This window comes from Camelina sativa, chromosome 19 (assembly GCF_000633955.1).
Source record: "Camelina sativa cultivar DH55 chromosome 19, Cs, whole genome shotgun sequence".
Taxonomy (NCBI): Eukaryota; Viridiplantae; Streptophyta; class Magnoliopsida; order Brassicales; family Brassicaceae; genus Camelina; species Camelina sativa.
This window is the reverse complement of record NC_025703.1, coordinates 4,644,717-4,667,677: the sequence shown is the minus strand read 5'-3', so window position 1 is coordinate 4,667,677 and position 22,961 is coordinate 4,644,717. Positions and strand designations below refer to the sequence as shown.

Below are 22,961 nucleotides of genomic sequence, written 5' to 3'. Positions count from 1 at the left end.
TTTTTTTTTTTTTTTTAATTTTGGTTGAGCTGTGGAAGCTAAAAGGATGATGGGTGTACCCACCACCGATGTACAAGGTTGGGTTTGCTACTACGGCTTCATGAAACCTTAGTTTTTGCTTCTTTTTTTTGGTTGTCAAATGGGTAAAACCGAGGATGATGTTAATCTCCGTGTCGCCGGCGGGGAACCTACCGGCGTTTCGACGGAGAGGAGGAGCAGGAGGAATGCTCGGTGTTGTGTGTGTTCCCAATGGATCTCCTCTAGCTTCCTTGGGTTCAAATGTTTCTTCGTTTTGATTCTCTCCGTCTCTTTGTTTCTCTCGGCTTTGTTTTTGTTGCTTCCCTTTCGTATTGATCAGCAGCATTCCAATCTCGATCCCAGATTTAGAGGTAATTTCAATTTTTGATGAAAGCTGTTTTGGTTTTTGTACTGCTGAGTGAAAGTTTCCTATTTGGACAATGGGTTAAACTCTTAGCATCAACACTGATTTGGGTCTCTGCGTTTCATCATCTGTGTCCTCAATTTACTAATTACATTGCTATTTTGGGAATGAGATTTGACCGAGTGATTTGTGCTTAACATGTCAGGGAAGAGTCAATGTTAGTCGATGATACTTACATAGGTTATAGTGTTTACTTGTTTTAAGCTATTTTGAGATTTTTTTTTGTGAATATTTTCTATTGATGCAATCTAAGTAGAAGCTATCGGTTTATTGTTGACAGAGTAGTGATGTGTGTACATCTCTCAGTGTTTTTTTTCATCCAGGTTTACTGATACTGTCTACTGATAAGTTATATAACTAGGACAGATGAGCTGATCGATGCTGTTTTTTAAATAAGTTTTAAGCCATTGAGGCAGGTCATGAGTAGTGATGAGGTTCTTTGTTTATTGATGCAGGTCATGCTATAGTAGCCAGTTTTAGCATCAACAGACCGGCTTCTTTTCTTAATGAAAATATCTTGCAGCTTAGGGATGACATCTTTCAAGAGATGAGCTACATATCCATTAATGTACGATGTTTCAATCGACGCTTTTTTTGTATACTATTTATCATGTATTTTAGCTTCTGATCCGAATTGGTTCTAATGAAACAACAGGTAACTATTTTGGCTTTTGAACCGTCGGATGGATTGAACATGACAAAGGTTGTGTTTGGAATTGACCACGATACAGATTACCGGGAAATTTTACCTTTGTCCTTGAGTTCTATCAAAGAGATGTTTGAATCGGTGCTCATAAATCAATCCACTCTCCAGCTTACCAAATCCTTGTTTGGGGAAACCTTCCTTTTTGAAGTGCTCAAGTTTCCAGGAGGAATCACTGTGATTCCACCGCAGAGTGCTTTCCCTCTGCAGAAGTTCAAGATTGTTTTCAACTTTACCTTAAATTACTCTATTCACCAGATACAGATAAACTTCAATACCCTTGCTAGTCAACTCAAGAATGGGCTGAATCTCGCACCTTACGAGGTTTGTCAATTCTAAATCTTTCATTCACGTTGAAGTTAAGCATTCATTAGCAAGAATTAATGACTTGAGTTAGATAGTTGTTAACATGGATTTTGTCTGAATGCAGAATTTGTATGTAAGCTTATCGAATTCAGAAGGGTCAACCGTGTCTCCTCCTACAACTGTTCACTCATCGGTTTTGCTTAGAGTCGGGACTTCAAATTCGAGCCCAAGGTTGAAACAACTGACTGATACCATCACAGGTTCACGCTCGAAAAACCTCGGCCTGAATAACACCATATTTGGTAAGGTCAAGCAAGTTCGTCTTTCATCTTTCTTGCCAAACAGCAGTGATAGTAGGACCAGGTCTCCATCACCCTCACCTAGTCCCCATTCCAAGCACCACCATCATCATCATCATCATCACCATCATCACCACCATCACAATCATCATCATCACCACCATCATCACCACCATCTGAGCCCAAATATGGCTCCCGAAGTTTCACCGGTGGCCTCTCCTGCTCCTCAGAGAAACCGTAAGATAGCTCCGTCGGCACCTCCACCCTGCAACTTAGGGAATAGAGGACGAAAGAGAGTACATTTCAAGGAGTATCACATGCACTTTGCATCCACACCTGCGCCTGCTCCTTCTGCTGGTGTACAACGTCATCAGCCGCACTCGCCGGCCCCGATTCCTGCAGCCAAGTCTCATATAGTTCCAGTCTCTGCCCCTCTACCGCATGTGGTGTTTGCCCATGCAGCTCAACCACCCATAGCCGAACCAAGGGAACCACACGCAAACGAAGATGCTCATCCTCAATCGCAGTCCTCTTCATGTAAGTTGCTACTTATAAAGTCTTCCAATGTAGCAAAAGATATATCAAATCGTAGACTCGCAATTCTAATCAAAAGGCTTCTTCTTTTCTGTGTTTGGCAGCAGCGAATGCGGTTTTACCAGCTATTCCATGGATTGTCCTTCTCATGCTGATAGTGGCCGGGCTTCATAAATAACGACATTAACATGTCTAGTAAACTGTATCAACAGAGTACTCAAAACTTAAGTGTATAAAAAATGAATTTCATATGGAATCTAGAAACAGAACTGGAAGAGTTGTTATAGAATGTTGCTGCACAAAAGGGTGCAGCCTTCTACTTAAATCCCAATTGAATATATGCTCCAAGAGCTTCTTTTGTATATTACTATATCTTTAAAAAAAGAAAAGATCATTAGTTATCAGATGTATTATTCCGGCCTAAAGCGAGGAAGTGCCCAAAGTAAAACAAGGATTTCACTTTGTGGTTCTCTCAACATTAAAATCCAAAACCTTCAACGATAGAGTTTTACAACACAGGGGAAAAAAAGTCAATAAGGTCTGTATATATAAACAAGTTACATGTTCGCCTACTGAGGTCAAGATGAGCTAAGTAACTCGGATCAAGTGGCTACGAGATGGAGACCCGATCGAGGAAGAACGCATGAGTAGGTAACGTATTTGACACTGTCAAGAAGCACCACCACGAAGATCCGGGAAAGTGATTTCTGGGTTGGGGGCACCACTCTATCGGTTTCAGAGTCAACGATCTCTCTTGGATCAAGCAACACTGAGACAACCATGGAGGATGATGAGGTGGGTTTGTTCTTAGTGTTTCCATTAAACGTCTTGTTTTGAGTATCTTTGTTCGTCTGGGTTCCGGTGATGTTGAGCTCAGATGCCACAAGTGAAACCGGAAGTCCCTCGAGAATTCTCCTGTTCTTTATCCTCTTGCCGTGGGTGGTCACATTTTTGAGATGCTCCGCTGAAATGTTGGCGACTGATGATGGGACTATAGCACCAGGAGCAATATCAAACTGGAAAACCTCAGTACACATGCTATAATCCATTAGTGTCCCTGTAAGAGAATGCAACAAAGAGTTAAAAATCCAGATCACTCCATTTAAATACAACTGCACAGAGAAGAAAAATTACCTGAGCCACCTTCATGAAACCATTGGTGAAGCCTTTTTCCTTCAGAAGATTGAGGAAGCATTGCTGCATTTCCTCTTAACTCAGGAACAGCTAATGCAGAAGACAGTGCACCAGGAATGGTCAAACGTTCTTTGCTTTTTACTGTTTCAGTGATATTCTTCTTCGCTAAAGCCGTAGCTTTCTCACTCGCCAAAACAGAGTGAATTATCAAGTTCCCGTCAATCTTCACAAGCCCATCGTTTCTTGGGACAAAGAGAGAAGCAAAAAGAGGGTCACTGGCATTGCTCACTGAACTTGGTCGTCCCTCTACTTTCGGGTGAGCGTTATAATCTACTCCTCCACAACTATCGCTATCACCATGAATCCTCCTACTAGAATGTATATTTCCACCTTCTCTTCTAACATCAGAACCATCGCCTACCATAAGAACCTTCCCCTTATGTTCATTGTAATACCGGTGACCATCATATTTAGACAAACCACCAAAGCTTCCACTTTCTCCTCCATAATTTACATTCATAAACGGTACTAATGTACCAAACAAGAAAACAAAGAACAAAATCCCAATAATACTAATACTTGCAACCTTCTTGAGCTTACTCTTCCCCTCATTCTTCTTACTATCTGTCTTCCTAGGTCTACCACTAGAGACAGGCTTAGGAGCAATCTTAGGAATGGGAACCAATGGAGTCTGTGATCCATAACCCCTAACAGGATACGGCGGATACGGCATCCATTGATACGGTAAAGGCGGTGCAGCCATATAAGGATTCATAGGAGGAGGAGCACCAGAAGCAATAGCCATTTGCTGCCTTAAAGCTACATTCTCAGCCATAACATAAGCCATCTTACCATTCAATTCAGCAATGGTGGCACTCATACTCTTCACTTTTCTTTCAAGATCCTCTGTTTGTTGCTTCTTCCTCTGCCTCGAGAGCTGAGCACTCTCACGGTTCCTGATCTGTCTCAGCAACCTCTTCTTGTCGTCATCATCCTCTTCGTTGTTCGTAGCGACTGATTTATCATCGGACTTTTGATACTTGCAGCTCCTATACTCGCCGCCGGAGTCTTCTTTTTCTTTCTTCCTCTTGCTGACAGAAGACTTCTGGTGATTGCTAGATTCAGGGGAGGATAACGCGGCGTCAACGGTGTCGTTCACAAAAGTCGTCTTGGAGCCTTGAGATGAAACCTGAGAATGAACAGAATCAGATCTTCCTTCAGAGCCTCCGTCGCCGTTTCTGTTTTCCGACGAGTCCAGATTCGGACGATTATTCCCGATCTCCTCAGGTATCACCGCCGCCGCGGGCTCCGCCAAATCGAAATCGAAGAAATCATCGGAACTATCAAACGGGAAATCGAAATCGGCAAAATCTCCGTTCTCGTCGTCTAGTAAGAAGTCAAGATCGGAGATCGGAGCATCCATTGAAATCGGATCAGAATCAGATAGGAAAAGAGGATCTAGCGGCGGAATAGAAACGAGATCGGATTCAGAAAACATGTAAGGGTTCAGATTAGGTATTATCTCCGGCGGAGGAACAATCACTGATGTTGATTCCGTCGGCACCATCGATGGCTTTTTGAAAGTTTATTTCTTCTTCGTTTCGCTTCTCGATGATTCCACACGGCTTATGAAGGCAACGAATAAAAAACTTAAGAATTAAGAGAATATTATTATTCACGCGCACAATGCGCGTGTAGATCAAACTCCGAACGCGAACGTGGGGGTGATGGTTTCGAAATTAGTCAAACAAAATTTACAAAAAAAGTTTATAAATAAATTTGTTGAAGATGATGATAACGATCCATCTAGAGCCAACACAAAACTCTTTAAAACAAAGTCATTTATCCATAAGCATACACAAAACCACTGATTAAAATTCAACCAGGACAAGTCTTAAAACATAAACAACAATATGCAACAACTTAACTGAAACTTCAAAGTTCAAACTTGAGAGTTGAAAGAGAGAGAGAGTTTAGTTCAGGCAACACGAAGTAACCACAGAACTAGACTAGTTCAACTAGTCATCAGCAGATGATTACCTTAAAGGTTCCAGAATCATATGACTCTCAACATGATCCAAATAGACATCTCTAGCAGTAAATTGACTCCCAATGCCTTGGATGTTGATTTTTCTAGCTTTGTTTTCCTTGAGATTGTAACATAGTAGAAAGTACGGGTCTCGGACAAATTTGGGTGCAAATACAAGCTCGCCGGTGCCAAGTGTACCCCTGAACTTGAATTCTGTTTGAAAAAACCTAAATGAATCATTCCAAGAAGGAATCACGACTGACACTTTTGACCATACTTGTCTGCTAGCATCTTCAAGAACCCACAAGTCAAGTGTACCGTTGATTAACAGATTCGTTACAGCTATCTTTTCGCCGTAGTTGGATAGAAGTTGGACTTGAACGTCCCTGGGTAACTCAATGACACTAAACTTTTCAGACCTCACATCAAAGCATATCAAAGACCGAACAAGTTGGATCCAAGCTAGATAATACACAACCCCGTTGCTGCATATCCCTTGAGTTCTACGACGAGTTTGATGGGGATGCTGACATTCGATGCTTCTCCATCTCTTTCTTGTTGCTCCTAGAGTGAAAACTTGATGCTCCTGCGACGCAACAACTCTTGATGATGCTCCACGTAGATGATGAAATCTACGTGGTACCATCGTGCACAGCACTTTGTATTCACCTCTAACAGGGTCATATCCAAAGAAGCAGCTTGTGTCTTTTCTCATTGATATGACTCTCGGTAAAGTTATGAACTGGGAAGTACTAGGATTCCCAATCATCACTAGATTATAAACATTTAGACAGCAAATCAAACCACGGACAGGTGGAGAAGAGTCATGATACCGGTTACAACTGACCGTATGATGATCAGAAGGTGGATCCTCCTGAGAGAAAGAGTGGAAGACCTGCTTCTCCCTGTCTCCACGGTCGATTAGTGAGAGAAGAATACGTGTCTGAGCCAAAGATCGATTCAGGTACAAGTTGGTGAAAACTTTGCTCCGTACCATCGATGACCAGGATTTAGAAACGCTGATGAACTTGGAGATGTATTTTCCCTTCAATTTCATGAGAATCTCCTCTTTCATTTCTGGAGGCATACTTTCCAACGGATAGGTTTGGGACCTTGTTAAAGGTGGTGAAGTGTTAGACCTCATCTCTTTCGAACCAAGCCGGATCATGGCTGTTTTCAGCTCCGCTCACTCTTTTGGTTGTTGTTTACTCTGAAAACCTAATCTCTCTTCACAGATTTGGAGATTTGCATGTAGATAGACCTCTCACTTTTCTTTTGTATGGTGGACAACGCCTTAGCACCTAATCGTATATGCGGACGCGTTGACGGATATACCAATGATATTTATTAGATTCTTCGTATGTGTGGATGAATCTAGACCGATAATTTGATGAGATTCTTACTTTGAAAGTTAAAAAATATGATTGGTAGAAATTTTAGTTTTAGGACAACACCTTAGCACCTAATTGAATAAGCGGACGCGTGGACGGATATACCGATGATATTTATTAGATTCTTAGTATGCGTGGACGAATCTAAACCGATAATTTAATTAGATTTTTAGTTTGAAAGTTAGGAAATATGACTGACATAAATTTTAGTTTTCCGAAACAAAAAGTTAGTAAAAAAATAAAAAAGAAATCTCAAAGATAATATTTAGTTATTAAACTTTTCAATGGCTAAAATGTGGATTCTCAAAGTACAAATGACTTCAATTGATAAGACTATATTTAGATTCTTATTTTAAAAGTTTGTATATATGAGCTATAGTGACATAAATTTTAGATTTAGGAAACAAAAAAAAGTCTCAAAGATTTGATTCAATTAACTTTTCAAGATGGCCAAAATGTAGAATTGATTTCAAACAATAGTTAATTAAAACATAATGTAAAGTTACATAAAATCTCCGAAGGTAACGTAGATAGACCTCTCACTTTTTTTTATATGGTGGACAACACCTTAACACCTAATCGTATACGTGGACGAGTGGACGGATATACCGATTATATTTATTAGATTTTTAGTATGTGTCGATGAATCTATATTGATTAGATTTTTAGTTTGAAAGTTTAAATATATAACTGACATAAATTTTAATTTTAGGAAACAAAAGGTAAAAAAAATCAAAAAAAAAATCTCAAAGATTAATTAGAATCGATTATTTAACCTTTCAATGACTAAAATGTAGATTTTCAAACGTGGAAATGACTTCAAATGATATATAAAAAATTTAGATTCTTAGTTAAAAGTTTGAATATACGAGCCAATGACATAAATTTTAGTTTTAGGAAACAAAAAAAAAAGTCTCAAAGATTTGATTCAATTAACTTTTTAAAATGGCCAAATGTAGATTTTCAAATGTAAAAATGATTTCAAACAATAGGTTATGAAAACATAATATAAAGTTACATAAAATCTCTGAGCACGAACGTGTGTGATGGTTTAGTCAAACATAATTAAAAAAGATTAAGAGTAATAATTGAGGTAATTTTGCTCTTACGCAAAAGATTTATAAGATGGGTGATAAAGATACATCTAGCCAACGACACTAAACTCATCATTCTCCCCAAAATAAATAAAATAAAAAAACCGAAGCCTCCACATAAAATCATAAATTATTTTAAACAAGTCATAAACATTTCAATTGCATAAATTCAAAAGCATACAGAACCATTGTTGATCATATTCCAATATATAAGGATTAGTCTTAAACAAACAATATCCGACAACTTAATTCAAAAACTCGAAAGAAAAAAAAAAAAAAAAAAGAAAGAGAAAGAGAGAGATTAGTTCAGCAGACAACAACAACAAAGAACTAGTCATCAACAGATGATTTACCTTACAGTTCCAGAAACATAGGACTCTCAACATGATCCAGATAGACATGTAAATGGGTTAAGTGAGTCCCAATTCCTTCGATCTGGATTTTTCTAGTTTTGCTTTCCTTGAGATCGTAACATAGTATAAAGAACGGGTCTGTGACAAAGACCGGTGCCAATACAAGCTCGCCGGTGCCAAGTCTACCCCTTAACGTGAAAAATTCAAACCGACCATATGACTCTATCCAAGAAGGAATCACGATTGAAACTTTTGACCAATGTTGTTTGCTGGCATCTTCAAGAACCCAGAAGTCAAGTGTACCGGTGACTAACATAGTCCCCGCAGCTATCTTTTCGCTGTAGTGCGACAGATAATGGACATTCCCGCCATTGGGTAACTCAATGACACTAAACTTTTCAGTCCTCACATCAAAGCTTATCAGAGACATAACAAGTTGGATCCAAGCTATATAATACACAACCCCATTGCTGCATAGCCCTTGAGTTCTAGGAGAAGCATAATGGGGATGCTTACATTCGATCTTTCTCCATTTCTTTCTCCTAGCTCCTAGAGTGAAAACTTGATGCTCCTGCGACACAACATCGCTTGCTGTACCATTACGTGACGCCGTCATGCACAACACTTTGTATTCACCATTAACAGGATCATATCCAAAGAAGTAGCTTATGCCTTTCCTCACAGTTTGGACTCTCGGCAAAGTAATAAATTGACAAGTAGTTGGATTCCCAATCATCACTTTATTATTATTATTCAGACAGCACAGCAAGCCGCGGACAGGTGGAGAAAATTCAAAGAAGTTATTGTGATTCATAGGGGGACAACTGACCGTTTGATGATCAGAAGATGGATCCTCCTGAGGGAAAGAGTGGAAGAGCTGCATCTCCTCGTCTCCACAGTTGGTCAATAAGATAAGAATACGTGGTCGAGCCAAAGATTGATTCAGGTACAAGTTGGTGAAACGTTTGCTACGGACTATCGATGACCAGGATTTAGAAATGCTGATGAACTTCGAGATGCATTTGCTCTTCAATTTCATGAGAATCTCCTCTTTCATGTCTAGAGGAATTCTCTCCAACGGGTTGGTTTGGGACCTTGTCAAAGGTGGTGAAGTGTTACACCTCCTCTCTTTCGACCTAAGCCGGATCATGGCTGTTTTCAGCTTTGCTCACTCAATTTGGTTGTTGTTTACTCCGAAGCCCTAATATCTTTACAGAATTTGGAGATCTGGAGATAGACCTCTCACTTCTTTTTTTATGGTAGACAAGACATTATCACCAAATCGTATACGCGGACGCGTGGATGGATTTAGACCAACGATACTTATTAGATTCTAAGTATGCGTGGGCGAATCAAGACCGATAATTTTTTCTATGGCGGACAAGACTTTAGCACCAAATCATATACACGGATGCGTGGATGAATTTAGACCGATGATACTTATTAGATTCTCAGTATGCATGGACGGATCTAGACCGATAATTTGATTAGATTCTTAGTTTTAAAATATGACTCAACACAATTTTAGTTTTAGGAAACAAAAAGTATAATAAAGTGTCAGATTTGTAGATATACCTTTCACATTTTTTTAATGGTGGACAAGTGCTTATAGCACCTAATCGTATATACGGACGCGTGGACAGATCTAGACTGATGAATTTACTAGATTCTTAGTTTGAAAGTTTAAATATACGAGCTAGTGACATAAATTTTAGTTTTAGAAAACAAAACTAAGATTATATTTAATCAACTTTCCAAATGACTAAAATGTAAGTCTTTAGATGTAAAAATAATATGAAACGATAAGAAAAAAAAACATAATCTCACAAATTAAGAAATAAATTTGGATTAAAATTAATGTTTAGACATTATTTTGAAATGAATAAAAATTTCAAAAAGCTTATAAAGTTAAAATAAAGATTTCTTTTAAAATATGACTACAACGTGGTGTTTGGATATCCCCATTTACATAATTGTCTACTGCCATACATAATGATCCCCTTTACATAATATAAGATTAGAGTGTCTCTCACCACGGCATATATACCATCAGTTTATGTATTTTGGTGGCCAATTATGTAAAATCGAGGCACCCAAACACCGCATTGTAGGAACCTTATACTTCCCGAAAGTCATATAAAAAAATTCTTCCAAAATCTCTTGGTAGAAACAAAAAAAGTGGTTCATGAGAATTTTGTGAGTGACTAGTTGATTTTTTTCCTACAAATCTATAACCAGTCCAGTGCTGATCTCAACTTTAAATTTCTTGTTTATCTAAACCTATTTATCATTATCTTATAACAAATTCTTTCTGGCACCGTTTAAAATTAAAGGATACAAGCACGCGAATTTACTAGCAGGCGCCTTTTTGGTAGATTAGATTTGATTATTTTACTTTTCAATGGCTAAAATGTAGATTTTCAAATGTAAGAATTAGGTCTGGGCATATGGGCAACCCGTTCGGGTTCGCGTAAACGGGTTTAGGAAAATATAATTTATTGGATAATTTTAGAGTTTCGGTTTGGATACTATCAGGCTCGGATCGGTTTGGGTTACAAATTTTAAAACCCGATTACTATCCAAATTACCAGGTATCTGAACAAAATCCTTAAAAAATAGTTAAATTTAAATAATTTTTACTAAATTTTGACATATGTAACAAATATTTTTTAGATATTTAAATTATTTTAGGTTTTTAGGTAGAAAAGTAATTGATATATTCAAAATTTAATTATAATTCTGGATAACTGGATTATGTCAATGCTAAATATTATTAATATTATAGATATTTCTATATTTTCGGGTTTTATGTGTACCCGTTTGGATAGCGGGTATTACCCTTACCTAAACTCTAACCCACGGGTTTAAAAATGTAGAATACAATAGAGTTATTTAGGTATACCCGAACCGAAACCAAAACGGTATTTTTGGGTCGAGTTCTGGATTAGATATTTAGCTACTGTTTTTTTGCCCAACCTTAGTAGAAATGACTTCAAATGATAAGTCTAATAAAAAATTTAGATTCTTAGTTTAAAATTTTAGATTCAATTTACTTTTTAAAATGGCCAAACGGTAGATTTTCAAATGTAGAAATTATTTCAAACAATAGGTTAAATAAAAACATAATATAAAGTACATCAAATCTTCGAGCACGAACGTGTGTGATGGTTTTAGTCAAACATAATTAAAAAAAAAAAAAAAAAAAAAAAAAANTCTTCGAGCACGAACGTGTGTGATGGTTTTAGTCAAACATAATTAAAAAAAAAAAAAAAAAAGAAAGAAAGAAAGAGGTAATTATTGAGGTAATTTTGCTCTTACGCAAAAGATTTATAAGATGGGTGATAACTGATAAAGATACATCTAGCCAACAAAACTAAACTCATCACTCTTGCCAAAATAAATCAAATTAAAAAACCAAAGCAGTATAAGCTCCACATAAAATCATAAATTATTTTAAACAAGTCATAAACATTGCAATTGCATAAATTCAAAAGCATACAGAACTATTGTTGAGCATATTCCAATAAGGATTAGTCTTAAACAAACAATATCCGACAACTTAATTCAAAAACTTGAAAGAAAAAGAAAAAGAAAAAAAAGAAAGAGAGAGAGAGAGATTAGTTCAGCAGACAACAACAACAAAGAACTAGTCATCAACAGATGATTTACCTTACAGTTCCAGAACCATAGGACTCTCAACATGATCCAGATAGACATTAATACGCATTAAGTGAGTCCCAATTCCTTCCATCTGGATTTTTCTAGCTTTGCTTTCCTTGAGATCGTAACATAGTATAAAGAACGGGTCTGTGACAAAGACCGGTGCCAATACAAGCTCGCCGTTGCCAAGTCTACCCCTTAAGATGAAAAATTCAAACTGACCATATGAATCTGTCCAAGAGGGAATCACGATTGAAATTTCTGACCAATGTGGTTTGCTGGCATCTTCAAGAACCCACAAGTCAAGTGTACCGGTGACTAACAGATTCGCTGCAACTATCTTTTCGCCGTAGTGCGACAGATATTGGACATTCCCGCCCTTGGGTAACTCAATGAGACTAAACTTTTCAGACCTCACATCAAAGCATATCAGAGACAGATCAAGTTGGATCCAAGCTAGATAATACACAAAACCATTGCTGCATAGCCCTTCAGTTCTAGGAGAAGTATAATGGGGATGCTTACATTCGATCTTTCTCCATTTCTTACTCCTAGCTCCTAGAGTGAAAACTTGATGCTCCTGCGACACAACATCGCTTGCTGTACCATTACGTGACGCCGTCATGCACAACACTTTGTATTCACCATTAACAGGATCATATCCAAAGAAGTAGCTTATGCCTTTCCTCACAGTTTGGACTCTCGGCAAAGTAATAAATTGACAAGTAGTAGGATTCCCAATCATCACTCTATTATTATCATTCAGACAGCACAGCAAGCCGCGGACAGGTGGAAAAAATTCAAACAAGTTATCGTGATTCAGAGGGGGACAACTGACCGTTTGATGATCAGAGGACGGATCCTCCTGAGAGCAAGAGTAGAAGAGCTGCATCTCATTGTCTCCACGGTGGGTCAATGAGAGAAGGATACGTGGCTGAGCCAAAGATCGATTCAGGTACAAGTTGGTGAAACGTTTGCTACGGACTATCGATGACCAGGATTTAGAAATGCTGATGAACTTCGAGATGCATTTGCCCTTCAATTTCATGAGAATCTCCTCTTTCATTTCTAGAGGAATCCTCTCCAACGGGTAGGTTTGGGACCTTGTCAAAGGTGGTGAACTGTAACACCTCTTCTCTTTCGACCCAAGCCGGATCATGGCTGTTTTCAGCTCTGCTTTTTTGGTTGTTGTTTACTCCGAAACCCTAATCTTTTCACGGATTTGGAGATCTGTAGATAGACCTCTCACTTTTTTTTTTTATGGTGGACAAGACATTAGTACCAAATCGGACGTGTGGATGGATATAGACTGACGGTACTTATTAGATTCTAAGTATGTGTGGGCGAATCAAGACCGATAATTTTTTCTATGGCGGACAAGACCTTAGCACCAAATCATATACGCGGATGCGTGGATGGATTTAGACCGATGATACTTATTAGATTCTCAGTATGCGTGGATGGATCTAGACCGAGAATTTGATTAGATTCTTAGTTTTAAAATATGACTCACATCAATTTTAGTTTTTTAGGAAACAAAAAGTAAAATAAAGTGTCAGATTTGTAGATATACCTTTCACATTTTTTAACGGTGGACAAGTGCTTATAGCACCTAATCGTATATGCGGATGCATGGACAGTTCTAGACTGATGAAATTACTAGATTCTTAGTTTGAAAGTTTGAATATATGAGCTAGTGACATAAATTCTAGTTTTAGAAAACAAACCTAAGTTTATATTTAACCAACTTTCCAAATGACTAAAATGTAAGTCTTCAAATGTAAAAATAATATGAAACTATAAGAAAAGAAAAACATAATCTCACAAATTAAGAAATAAATTTGGATTAAAATTAATGTTTAGACATTATTTTGAAAAGCTTATAAAGTTAAAATAAAGATTTCTTTTAAAATATGCCTACAATGTGGTGTTTGGATATCCCCATTTACATAATTGTTTACTGACATACATAATGATCCCCTTTACATAATATGAGATTAGAGTGTCTCACCACGGCATATATACCATCAGTTTATGTATTTTGGTGGCCAATTATGTAAAATCGAGGCACCCAAACACCGCATTGTAGGAACCTTATACTTCCCGAAAGTCATATAACTAAACGGTCCATAAGTGATGAAAGATGTAAATAGCTTCTCAACCTGCGGCAAAACTAAACATGCGCGTCACGTAGAGTTGACGTTATTGGTCAATGGTCATTTAGTCATTATCAAAAGGTAATGACAGTACACATGTTACTGTAAAAATTATTACAGTAGTAATGTTAACAGTTTTGACATTATTTATCGTACTTTCAAACTGGCATTGATGTCCAAAAAACGACCTAATTAATAACTCTAATAAGGATCATTTTTCCTTTGACACGGCTACTCTGTAAATGGTGTACTAAAAGCTATTAAAGTCACTCATATGTACTCTTAATGTGTCCACCCTTCAAAGTTCAAAGCCAGAGTTCTACCTCTACCTCTTTCAAAGTATCAATCAATTACCACGATACAAAAATCAAGGCAAATAGTATTATTGTGATTAATTCTTGGTCTATATATAGATGAATGAATCAGTCTTTCCTAGATGATTCTATAAAATTTCTGTGATAGATAAAAAATAATATCATGCACAAAAAACATGTGTTTCTTTATTTGATATGGTATGTCCACTCTATAGTTACCCCCCAAAGATAGCACAAGACAGCAAATTTTCTAAAATATATAATAGTATAGAATGAAGTTAGATGAGCTTCTTTTTGAGGAAGTAGCGTTTGAGATGCCAAACTTGAATAACTGAAACGCCAATAGCGAGTCCTAGAGACATTAAGCTGAGATGCGCTACCCTCTTGTTTGTCTTCTCGTTTATATCCCTCATATATGCTTCCCTGCACCATTTTTTTCATAAATTAATCTTCATTTTCTAAATCCTCTTTGCATATTTCATATAAATAAGATTGAGTTGAAAGTTATTGATAACCTGAGTCTTAAATAGAGTATGTTGGCCTTAATACCACTCACTATTTCTGTAGCCTTTCGAACCGCAAGCTCCACACCCTACAAATAACAATATATATATTCAACCACATGTGTTTCTTTGGGAATATTGTAATTAGATATATATTAACTGGAGACTAATGTAGGACTTGCCTCGATCTTTTCTTTCTTAGCAACAGAATCCCAGTCTTTGGTTCTGATACCCATCTTCCAATCAATATTGACGATGACAGAGTTATTGAGTGAGTGATGTGTCTGGTCGTGATGCATTGATAAACAAGCTAGGAATGTTCCGCTCTCCTTCGTTGTAAACGCAGCCTGACCGTACGTCACGTTTACTGTCTTGTACAGTTCCTTCCCGTACGGAGATGTTACCTACATTTAACCAAGACATCAAATTGAATTTATAACTTCTCTTTCTCACTTACTTTACTCCAATACTCTATAAAACATTTCTACACCAAAGCCTTATTTTATCAATCTTAGTGAACAACAGATCCAAAATCTCTTGGTAGAAACAAAATAAGTGGTTCATGAGAATTTTGTGGGTGACTAGTTGATTTTTTTTCCTACAAATCTATCACTAGTATAATGTCGATCTCAACTTTGAATTTCTTGTTTAGCTAAACCTATGTTATCATTATCTTATAACTAATTCTTTCTGGCATCGTTTAAAAAGGATACAAGCATGCGTACGAAGGAATTGGAATATATATATATATATATATATATGGTTAGTATACAAACCTGAACATCCACTGTTGGACCAAGTTGAGTGAAACCCTCGTCGATGCACATGTAATCGAGGACAACGACGACGTCGGCTTGGATCTCTTCGTAGACGCATTTTACTCCTGATGTTGGAACAGATAACCATATCGCCTCGACCGCCGGCAAAAGAGAGGCACCGCCTGCAAGGCAAATCAAACCAATGAACAGTACCGGTGAGATCGCCATCGTTTGAGAGAGAAAGAGATTTTTATGTTTAATGTTATTGAAAAAAAAAACAAAAAAGAGGAAGTAAGTTTAAGGTTATTTACGTTATTAAGCAAAGAAGGTTTTAAGACAGTGGCGCGTGTCGTATGAGGTGAACATTGTCCACGCGCCGTGGTCTATGAGACCGTTTTTGAAGTACTTTACATGGAAACTGCGTTTAATTTTGACCAGCCAATATCTTCTCAACAAAGGAAGTAAATCCAATAAAAAAGATTTTCACATTTATTAAATTTTCTTAAAAGAAAATTTTAATTTTTATGTCAGCGACTCAGCAAAGATTACAACAGACAAGTACGATGGATTATATACGCGACGTACGTGTCATGTTGGTATCAAATATAAGCACTATGGACAATGGACTGGCTTGGGAATTGGAGCGGATTTATACAACACAAGTCTCTAGACCTGAAGTACATATATTTGACGGGGGCAACTACGAAGCCAGTGCAAAAGCCTTTCAACATTTCACAACTAGTAGTAGCTTTAATTTAGACCAACCATTTCATGCGTTTTTTACTTTTTAGATTATAAAGTAGATTACGTAATAGCCCAGGCATAATATCCGAAGAACCGTACCGGAACCGAAGAACCGTACCAGAACCGAACCGATAAAAGCGGTATCGGGTTAAGCAGAATTACCGAATGGGCTAAGAGGCCTTAGTAAAATGGACTTCGGTTCGGGTTCGGGTTGTAACTTAAGTATATTGGGCCACCGTTTTAGATCTGTTTAACCTAAAGGCCTTGACCCACTAAGGCTAGCCCTGGGCATAATATCCGGTACTGAAGAACTATACCGAAACCGAACCGATAAAAGCGGTATCGGATAGGATTCGGGTTATGCAGAATTACCGAATGGGCTATGGATTAATCGGTTATTTTGGTTATTTACATGGGTATTTATATTTTTTTGGTTATCTCGAGTTTTAGTCGGTTATCTGAGTACTTTGGTTACTGAAAATAACCGAACCGATTATAACCCGGAAAAATTTCTGGTTATTTCAAATTTTGTATTAGAGTAGAAAACCGCTCCGAACCCGGCCAGTTACTAACCATACCGAACCGAATTTTTTGTAAATTACCGAATGGGATCTGTAAGTTTTATATCGATTTACCCGAAACCCGATTGGGTAGAACCGAAACTCGATTGGGTACCTGATTGCCCAGGACTTAATACGTAACGTTCGAGATTAACTGCTCCTATTTGATGACAAGATACTCATCTTCCTTCATTCGCTGAATAGCCAGCGACCACCCTGACCCTAGTATTGGACTTTGGGATAATACTATTTTCACCATGGGAAAATGATATATGACACACCAATCCAAAGTCTCAAATAGAGTAAACTTTATGATTCCACCAAATCAACAACTTTTACAAAAAAAAAAACCCACTTCTCGATATAAAAAAAAATAAATTTATTTTTCGAAAAAGTCCGACAATTTAACCCACCAAAAAACACACACATACACATAAATCATAAATGAATAAAATAACGAGAAAAAAAAAAAAACAGCAACTGTCACATTATATTCTTCCCCACTTGATAGAGATTTGAGAGAGAAAGAATAAAAAAGGTCGAGAAAGTCTTTTCATCATCTTCCCCTTCATCACCCCTCTCTCTCTCTCTCTCTCTCTCTCTCTCTCTCTCTCTCCTCTTCTTCAGAATGCTCATCAGAAATTATCTCCTTTTCGTTTCCTTGATGTGTTTTCTCTTCTAATCTCCGGTCCGGTGAGATAGAGAAAAGGCCAAAAATTCAAAGATCGAAGAAGAAGCAGAGGATTCAAAAACAGAGGAGATAAAAAGGATTAAGCTTTCTAATTTATCTATGGCTTCTGCTGCTGCTATGACCGAGAAGGAAGCTATGGTTGATCCTTTTCTCGTCGAGGCTCTTCAGAATCCTCGTCATCGTCTCACCAGTTTAGTCAATTTCTCACCTTACCCCACGATTTCGATTTTTTCGCTTTCCTCTCTGTTTCGGTTTGATCTGATTTTTCTAGGGTTTCATTGAATTGGGTCTGATTTATGAATTTCTCTAATCCTCGATCCGTTCTTTTTGTTGTGGATGTTTGTTTCAATTTCTCTGATGATTAGGGTTTGATTAGATCCGTGACTATGATTTATAATCCTCATGATTACGATTGTTTCATTGGCACACTATGAACACTCTGTTTTGGATTTAGTGTCTGTCTAATTTGATCTTCTTCAAATTCAACACTTTTTTAAAAGTTTAGTTTCTGTATCTGGAAAGATTCTATTCAGATGTGGTTGATGGGTTGTTATAAAAGGTTGCTTCTTTTTGTTGTTGTGTTTTAGTTTTGCGGATGGAGCTTGATATACAAAAGTTCTTTCAAAACCCTGAGCAGCTTCAGTTCGAATTCATGCCGTTTCCAACATCGTACCTTCGTCTTGCTGCACATCGAGTTGCACAGCATTATGGACTAGTAACCATGGCTTTAGACAATGGTATTGGTGCTGGAGATGGATCCGAGAACAGAATCCTGGTAACGAAGACAGCTGAAAGTAGGTTTCCTTGTGTCTGCTTATCCGAAATCCCTGTGAAACAACCTGAGAATGGTAAACCTGAGGGTTTTAAAATCGCAATCAAGCCTAGACCTAAGAGAGGATCTGGTTGTGGTGGTAGTGGATCAGAAGTTCAACAGAATCTTTTGAGAAGTGTTGAGGAGAGGAAAGAAGAGTATGATAAAGCCCGGGCTCGGATCTTTAACAGCCCTAGCAGTTCTGACTCTGAAGATTCTTCATCACTACGACTTCCCTCTTCTCTTGAAGGGAAGGACAACACATGTATAAACCAGAATGAGACTGAAGTGGCGGTTAATAATAACAACCCTGTTGTTGATGCTGTTACTCGAGATTCTGGAAGGACTTCTCGAGTTGCCATTATCAGAGATAGAGAGAAAGATCGATATGACCCGGATTATGACAGGAGCTATGACAGGTATGTCGTGGATCCCGGTTACAGGTAAACCATTCCATCTCTTCAGTCGTGATGTTCAAGAACTTTTAATTAGTTTACGCGCTGCAATGTAAAGAGGTCTTTCTCTTGTTTGGTAGGTACGTTAGAGTTATGCCGTCTGGCCAAAGCTTCAATCCGATACCGATCCACTTCCCGTTTCACGATGGGGTTTTCCCTCAGATGCCAAGAGGTCATCAAGCCAACCTAAACTACGGGCATCCGCTTAACCCTGCTTTGAGTCCCTTTACTAATAATCCGGCTTCTTATACACCTTGGCCAAACTCACCCTCTCTGAATTATGCACAGTCGTTGAATGGTCCAGACACAAATCTTTTCAGGTTTGCTCGTGAAACTGTTGTTTGTTCAATTCGCCATTTGATTGATATGTCTCAAAATTTATTGCTTACTCGTCAATTTGCCCTGCAGGTATCCTTCTGCAAGCAATCCCTGACGGCAAGAGAAGTGGTTGTTTGAGTACTTTAATGTCTGTATGAAAAGCAGAATTCTAATAGATATTATTAGCCTTTAGGAGCTCTCTGTTTCTGTTCCGAACAATGGCTTCTTCTTTCTTATATAACAAGACATCATCTTCTCTTTTTCTTTGAATTATATTATTATCAAACTTTGAATGAAATCCAGACTATATAGTTCAAAAACCAAATCTTTGATGATTGGCGTTCCTCTTAATCTCTTATGGTGAACCTAACAAATTGTTCAAAGGAACTTCTTAAATTGACATTTTCTATGGAAAGGATGCTCTCGCGTTTGAGATCTTAAATATTACACAATTTGATTATTGTCTTTTTTTGGTTACATATAAATATGGGGTGGTGAAGACTTGGAGGGTCCTTTTCTCCAAGTTTGTAGAGACGAAGACACTTTCCCAATATTCCTAAACGAATAATCAAAACACTCGAGTACTCTCCTTTGACCGATGGTCTCAAATCACAAGATTGGATTAGAGAGAGACTTGTGGGTAAATTTGGATTAATGATTTTAAGTTTTATGGAGAGACCAATCAAGATTTATAAAATTATTCTATTATTATTTGTACTTTCATTTGGTCACTGTAGATAATTTGGTTAGCAATTTCCTAGTCGGAAAAAATATAATACTCGTAGAACCGAATCGAAATACACACTCTTTACGTGAATAACCAACCATATTAGATTTTTTTTTTCTAGAGTTATAAGAAAAGAAAGGGTGAGACAAGATCAGGACATGCCAGCTATGAACCCACCACCCATTGCTTTAAATTACTCAACTCCTAAATAATTCTAACTTTCATTATAAAAGCAAAAAAATATCAAAAATCGATAATACTTTATTTGGGTTTGGTCCATTCAATGATTCCATTATATGCGACTTTATAATTGGTAGTAATGAAGTTTGGGGTATGATTGAGGATGTAATAAGAGCATCAGATCCTGGATTCTGATTCTGCTTCCCATTGTCTTTTGTCTCTTTTAGCTTATTCCCTGCTTCATCATTCAGGTCATACTTTTTACATTGTACAACTATTTGCATCAATGAATTGATCACTGGTCAATCACATATACATATCTTCTCTAACAACACATTATAACAGTTGCCGGTTAAAAAGGGGATGGAACAGTTTTAGCAACTCAGCTTTAAGAACAAATCTACAACAAATGAGAAAGCATAGAGAACATTTGTGAAGCAAGTTTTTTTGTTTTCCCATCAAGATCGATTCTTTTTCCAGACCTTGAGTGTGACCGTACCGTGCTGTACTGTACGGATGTACAAGAGTAAACTCATCTTTACATGAATCATAAAGAAGAAAGCTACAAGGGTTAAAAAAAAAACAAGCAGTGAACCTGAAAGACCACTTGAGAGACACAGAACTTGATCACACCACACAGTGACCCCCCGGATTGTATCAATGTTAAAAAGACTGCACAGAGTAACGCCACGCGATAAGACCAGACTCAAATCAATGTTCTTGATGACTTGCAGAGACGTTTTGAACCTATAAAGGAATCAAATATACCAACACATTTATTAACTACAGATCAACATTGCAAGCTATGGTTTTACAAAAGACAAAGGGGTAACAAAAGAATCAGAATCTTGTTATTTACCTAAAGATTTGGGCTTTTCAATCGTCTCGAGTTGGGAATAAAGTTAAGACAGTTCTGCCTCCTCCATTAGCATTAGCAGATTCCAAATCCTCAACGTAATTACCAACTGGACTATGCAATGATGGTGTTGACATTCTATGAATTGGTTGCTGCTGCTGAGTTTGCCTCGCCAAGAACGAAGGATCAAACTTCCCATTCGTTGGTGATCCAAACCCATTACTCGTTGGTGATCCAAACTGTCCATTACTCGTCGGTGAATGGAATCCACCATTCGTCGGAGAGCCAAAATGAGCAGCTGCGATTTGTCGGTGGTGGAACTGAGCTGGCTGTAAATGAGGATTAGAGGCAGCTGCAGCCGCCGCCGCAGCAGCCATTTGTTGTTGCTGTTGAAGAGTAGCAATGGGAACAAAAGACGGCATGAAATGATCAGAGCTCGGAACACGATTAGGATGAAGAAAATGAGCAGGCACAGGTGAGCTAGCAAAGAGACGATCCGTAGCCGGATCTGAACCAGCTCCACCACCAGAAGACAAACCTTGCATCCTCTTAAGATAAAGCCTATACTTTTGCAAATGGCTCGCAACGTTTTCTCTAGTCAACCCATCAACACTCATAAGCTGCATAATGGTTTTGGGAACAGCGTTTTTAATCCCTAAATGAGCCACCGCATCAACGAAACGCTTATGAAGCTGAGGAGTCCAAACGAGACGAGGTCGTTTTAAAGTCCTTGCGGGTTCGTCTCCGGCAGCACCACCAGAGCCTAGATCTGCTGAATCTGCAGCGAACTCGGCTGAGGAATTGGCTTGTGAAGAAGGAAGCTGAAGCTGAGAAGGTGTTGTTGGAGTTGTTGTGGTTTGGTGATGATGGTGAGGTTGATTTGAGTTACCGTTTCCTTGACTAGGGCTTCGTATGTCGAAGGCTAGAGCTAGATCGGGTGAGATTAGTGATTGAGATAAAGGCATGAGCTCTTCTGGTGATGGTAACTCTTCTTCCCATCTTGCGAACCAGTCTGACTCGTCTTCTCTCATTATCTTCAAATTAAAAAAAAAAACAGAGAGCTTAAAAAAAAGCTGAAATTTTTTTAACTGTTGGATTTCACAAACCAAGAAACATTTGAAGATTAGAGATCATAGAGAGAAAGTAACAAATTCCCACTGAGATTGAGACTAATCAAAATCGATCTGTGGGGGAAAGAAAGAAACAAACTTTTACAAAGTGTGAAGCTTTAAACAGAGGATGAGAAATAAAGGTTGGATTTTTATCAGAGTCTGGCTTGAAGAAGAAGAGAAAGAGAGAGAGAGAGAAAGAAACGGAATCTGAGAAATTAGATGATGATTGAGAAAGATGGAGAGAAGTTCGAGGTGGATCTTCTTCTTTTTTTTCTTTCTTCTCAGCTTTTTTTTTTTTTTTCCAATCTCTAATTTATGATGAAAGAGTACTTTACCAAATCTACAATTTTTGAGTTCTCATTATTATTTTATTTTTTAATGTCAATCATATCCCAATACTCGACCGACGGTAAGCTTTAGAATCGATGAAGTGAACCTAAACCAGACTACAACTGGTTTGTTTTGTTTGGTTGATGATCCTTTCTTTTGATTGCCTCTCTTTTTAGTAAATACTATAACTATTTTTCTAGAAATTGTGGTTCTATCGTGATTACAAATTTTTTATTGGTGTATTCGGTGTGTTAGTTCAGACTTTGGAAGAACATGATAAGATTGATCACTCTTTTGGCAATAAAAACGTGTTTCTTTTCTATTCAGTTTTCTTTTTAAAAATATGTGATGCTGTTAGTATGTCATTGTCAATAAATAATTATGTTTTTGGAGAAATTGGAAGGCCCAATGTGGGTTCACTTGTAAGCAAAGACAAGAACATTTACAATAAGGATCATATCAAAAGAAGGATCATATTGTCATCAAATATCATAATCTTTT

General features: G+C 37.7%; 8 protein-coding genes across 11 annotated transcripts; 2 read left to right on the top strand and 6 right to left on the bottom strand.

Moving 5' to 3' along the window:
• Positions 7–2,646, top strand: LOC104764798. Of its 2 annotated transcripts, none has more exons than XM_010488398.2 (5): positions 7–389; positions 898–1,010; positions 1,098–1,469; positions 1,576–2,287; positions 2,392–2,646. In XM_010488398.2, exons 1-5 carry the CDS (start codon positions 140–142, stop codon positions 2,460–2,462), a joined length of 1,518 nt encoding a protein of 505 aa, XP_010486700.1. In that variant the 5' UTR covers positions 7–139; the 3' UTR covers positions 2,463–2,646. The 2 variants fall into 2 exon arrangements, with proteins under 2 accessions (XP_010486700.1, XP_010486699.1); XM_010488397.2 differs by having other exon boundaries at positions 2,389–2,646.
• On the bottom strand, positions 2,739–5,040 carry LOC104764797 (bZIP transcription factor 28). Its single transcript, XM_010488396.2, has 2 exons — positions 3,419–5,040; positions 2,739–3,341 (listed from the first exon to the last, which is right to left on the bottom strand). The coding sequence occupies exons 1-2, from the start codon at positions 4,983–4,985 to the stop codon at positions 2,887–2,889; spliced, it is 2,022 nt and encodes a 673-aa protein (XP_010486698.1). The 5' UTR covers positions 4,986–5,040; the 3' UTR covers positions 2,739–2,886.
• On the bottom strand, positions 5,245–6,776 carry LOC104764796 (putative F-box protein At3g10790). The gene has a single exon (XM_010488395.2). The coding sequence runs from the start codon at positions 6,613–6,615 to the stop codon at positions 5,455–5,457; it is 1,161 nt and encodes a 386-aa protein (XP_010486697.1). The 5' UTR covers positions 6,616–6,776; the 3' UTR covers positions 5,245–5,454.
• LOC104764795 (putative F-box protein At3g10790) lies at positions 8,287–9,435 on the bottom strand. Its single transcript, XM_010488393.2, has one exon. It carries the CDS (start codon positions 9,433–9,435, stop codon positions 8,287–8,289), a length of 1,149 nt encoding a protein of 382 aa, XP_010486695.2.
• LOC104767427 (putative F-box protein At3g10790) lies at positions 11,907–13,195 on the bottom strand. Its single transcript, XM_010491455.2, has one exon. It carries the CDS (start codon positions 13,102–13,104, stop codon positions 11,956–11,958), a length of 1,149 nt encoding a protein of 382 aa, XP_010489757.1. The 5' UTR covers positions 13,105–13,195; the 3' UTR covers positions 11,907–11,955.
• Positions 14,571–15,937, bottom strand: LOC104764794 (transmembrane emp24 domain-containing protein p24delta6-like). The gene is made up of 4 exons (XM_010488392.1): positions 15,695–15,937; positions 15,101–15,322; positions 14,931–15,007; positions 14,571–14,838 (listed from the first exon to the last, which is right to left on the bottom strand). The coding sequence occupies exons 1-4, from the start codon at positions 15,902–15,904 to the stop codon at positions 14,694–14,696; spliced, it is 654 nt and encodes a 217-aa protein (XP_010486694.1). The 5' UTR covers positions 15,905–15,937; the 3' UTR covers positions 14,571–14,693.
• On the top strand, positions 17,510–19,525 carry LOC104764793 (R3H domain-containing protein 1-like). Of its 2 annotated transcripts, none has more exons than XM_010488391.2 (4): positions 17,510–17,861; positions 18,259–18,901; positions 19,018–19,257; positions 19,346–19,525. In XM_010488391.2, the coding sequence occupies exons 1-4, from the start codon at positions 17,771–17,773 to the stop codon at positions 19,368–19,370; spliced, it is 999 nt and encodes a 332-aa protein (XP_010486693.1). In that variant the 5' UTR covers positions 17,510–17,770; the 3' UTR covers positions 19,371–19,525. The 2 variants fall into 2 exon arrangements, with proteins under 2 accessions (XP_010486693.1, XP_010486692.1); XM_010488390.2 differs by having other exon boundaries at positions 17,516–17,861; positions 18,259–18,925.
• On the bottom strand, positions 20,454–22,425 carry LOC104764791 (transcription factor PCL1-like). Of its 2 annotated transcripts, XR_763784.2 has the most exons (3): positions 21,022–22,425; positions 20,758–20,909; positions 20,454–20,670 (listed from the first exon to the last, which is right to left on the bottom strand). XR_763784.2 is itself a non-coding variant. In XM_010488389.2 (2 exons), exon 1 carries the CDS (start codon positions 22,047–22,049, stop codon positions 21,039–21,041), a length of 1,011 nt encoding a protein of 336 aa, XP_010486691.1. In that variant the 5' UTR covers positions 22,050–22,425; the 3' UTR covers positions 20,454–20,909; positions 21,022–21,038. The 2 variants fall into 2 exon arrangements, 1 of the variants encoding a protein (XP_010486691.1); XM_010488389.2 differs by having other exon boundaries at positions 20,454–20,909.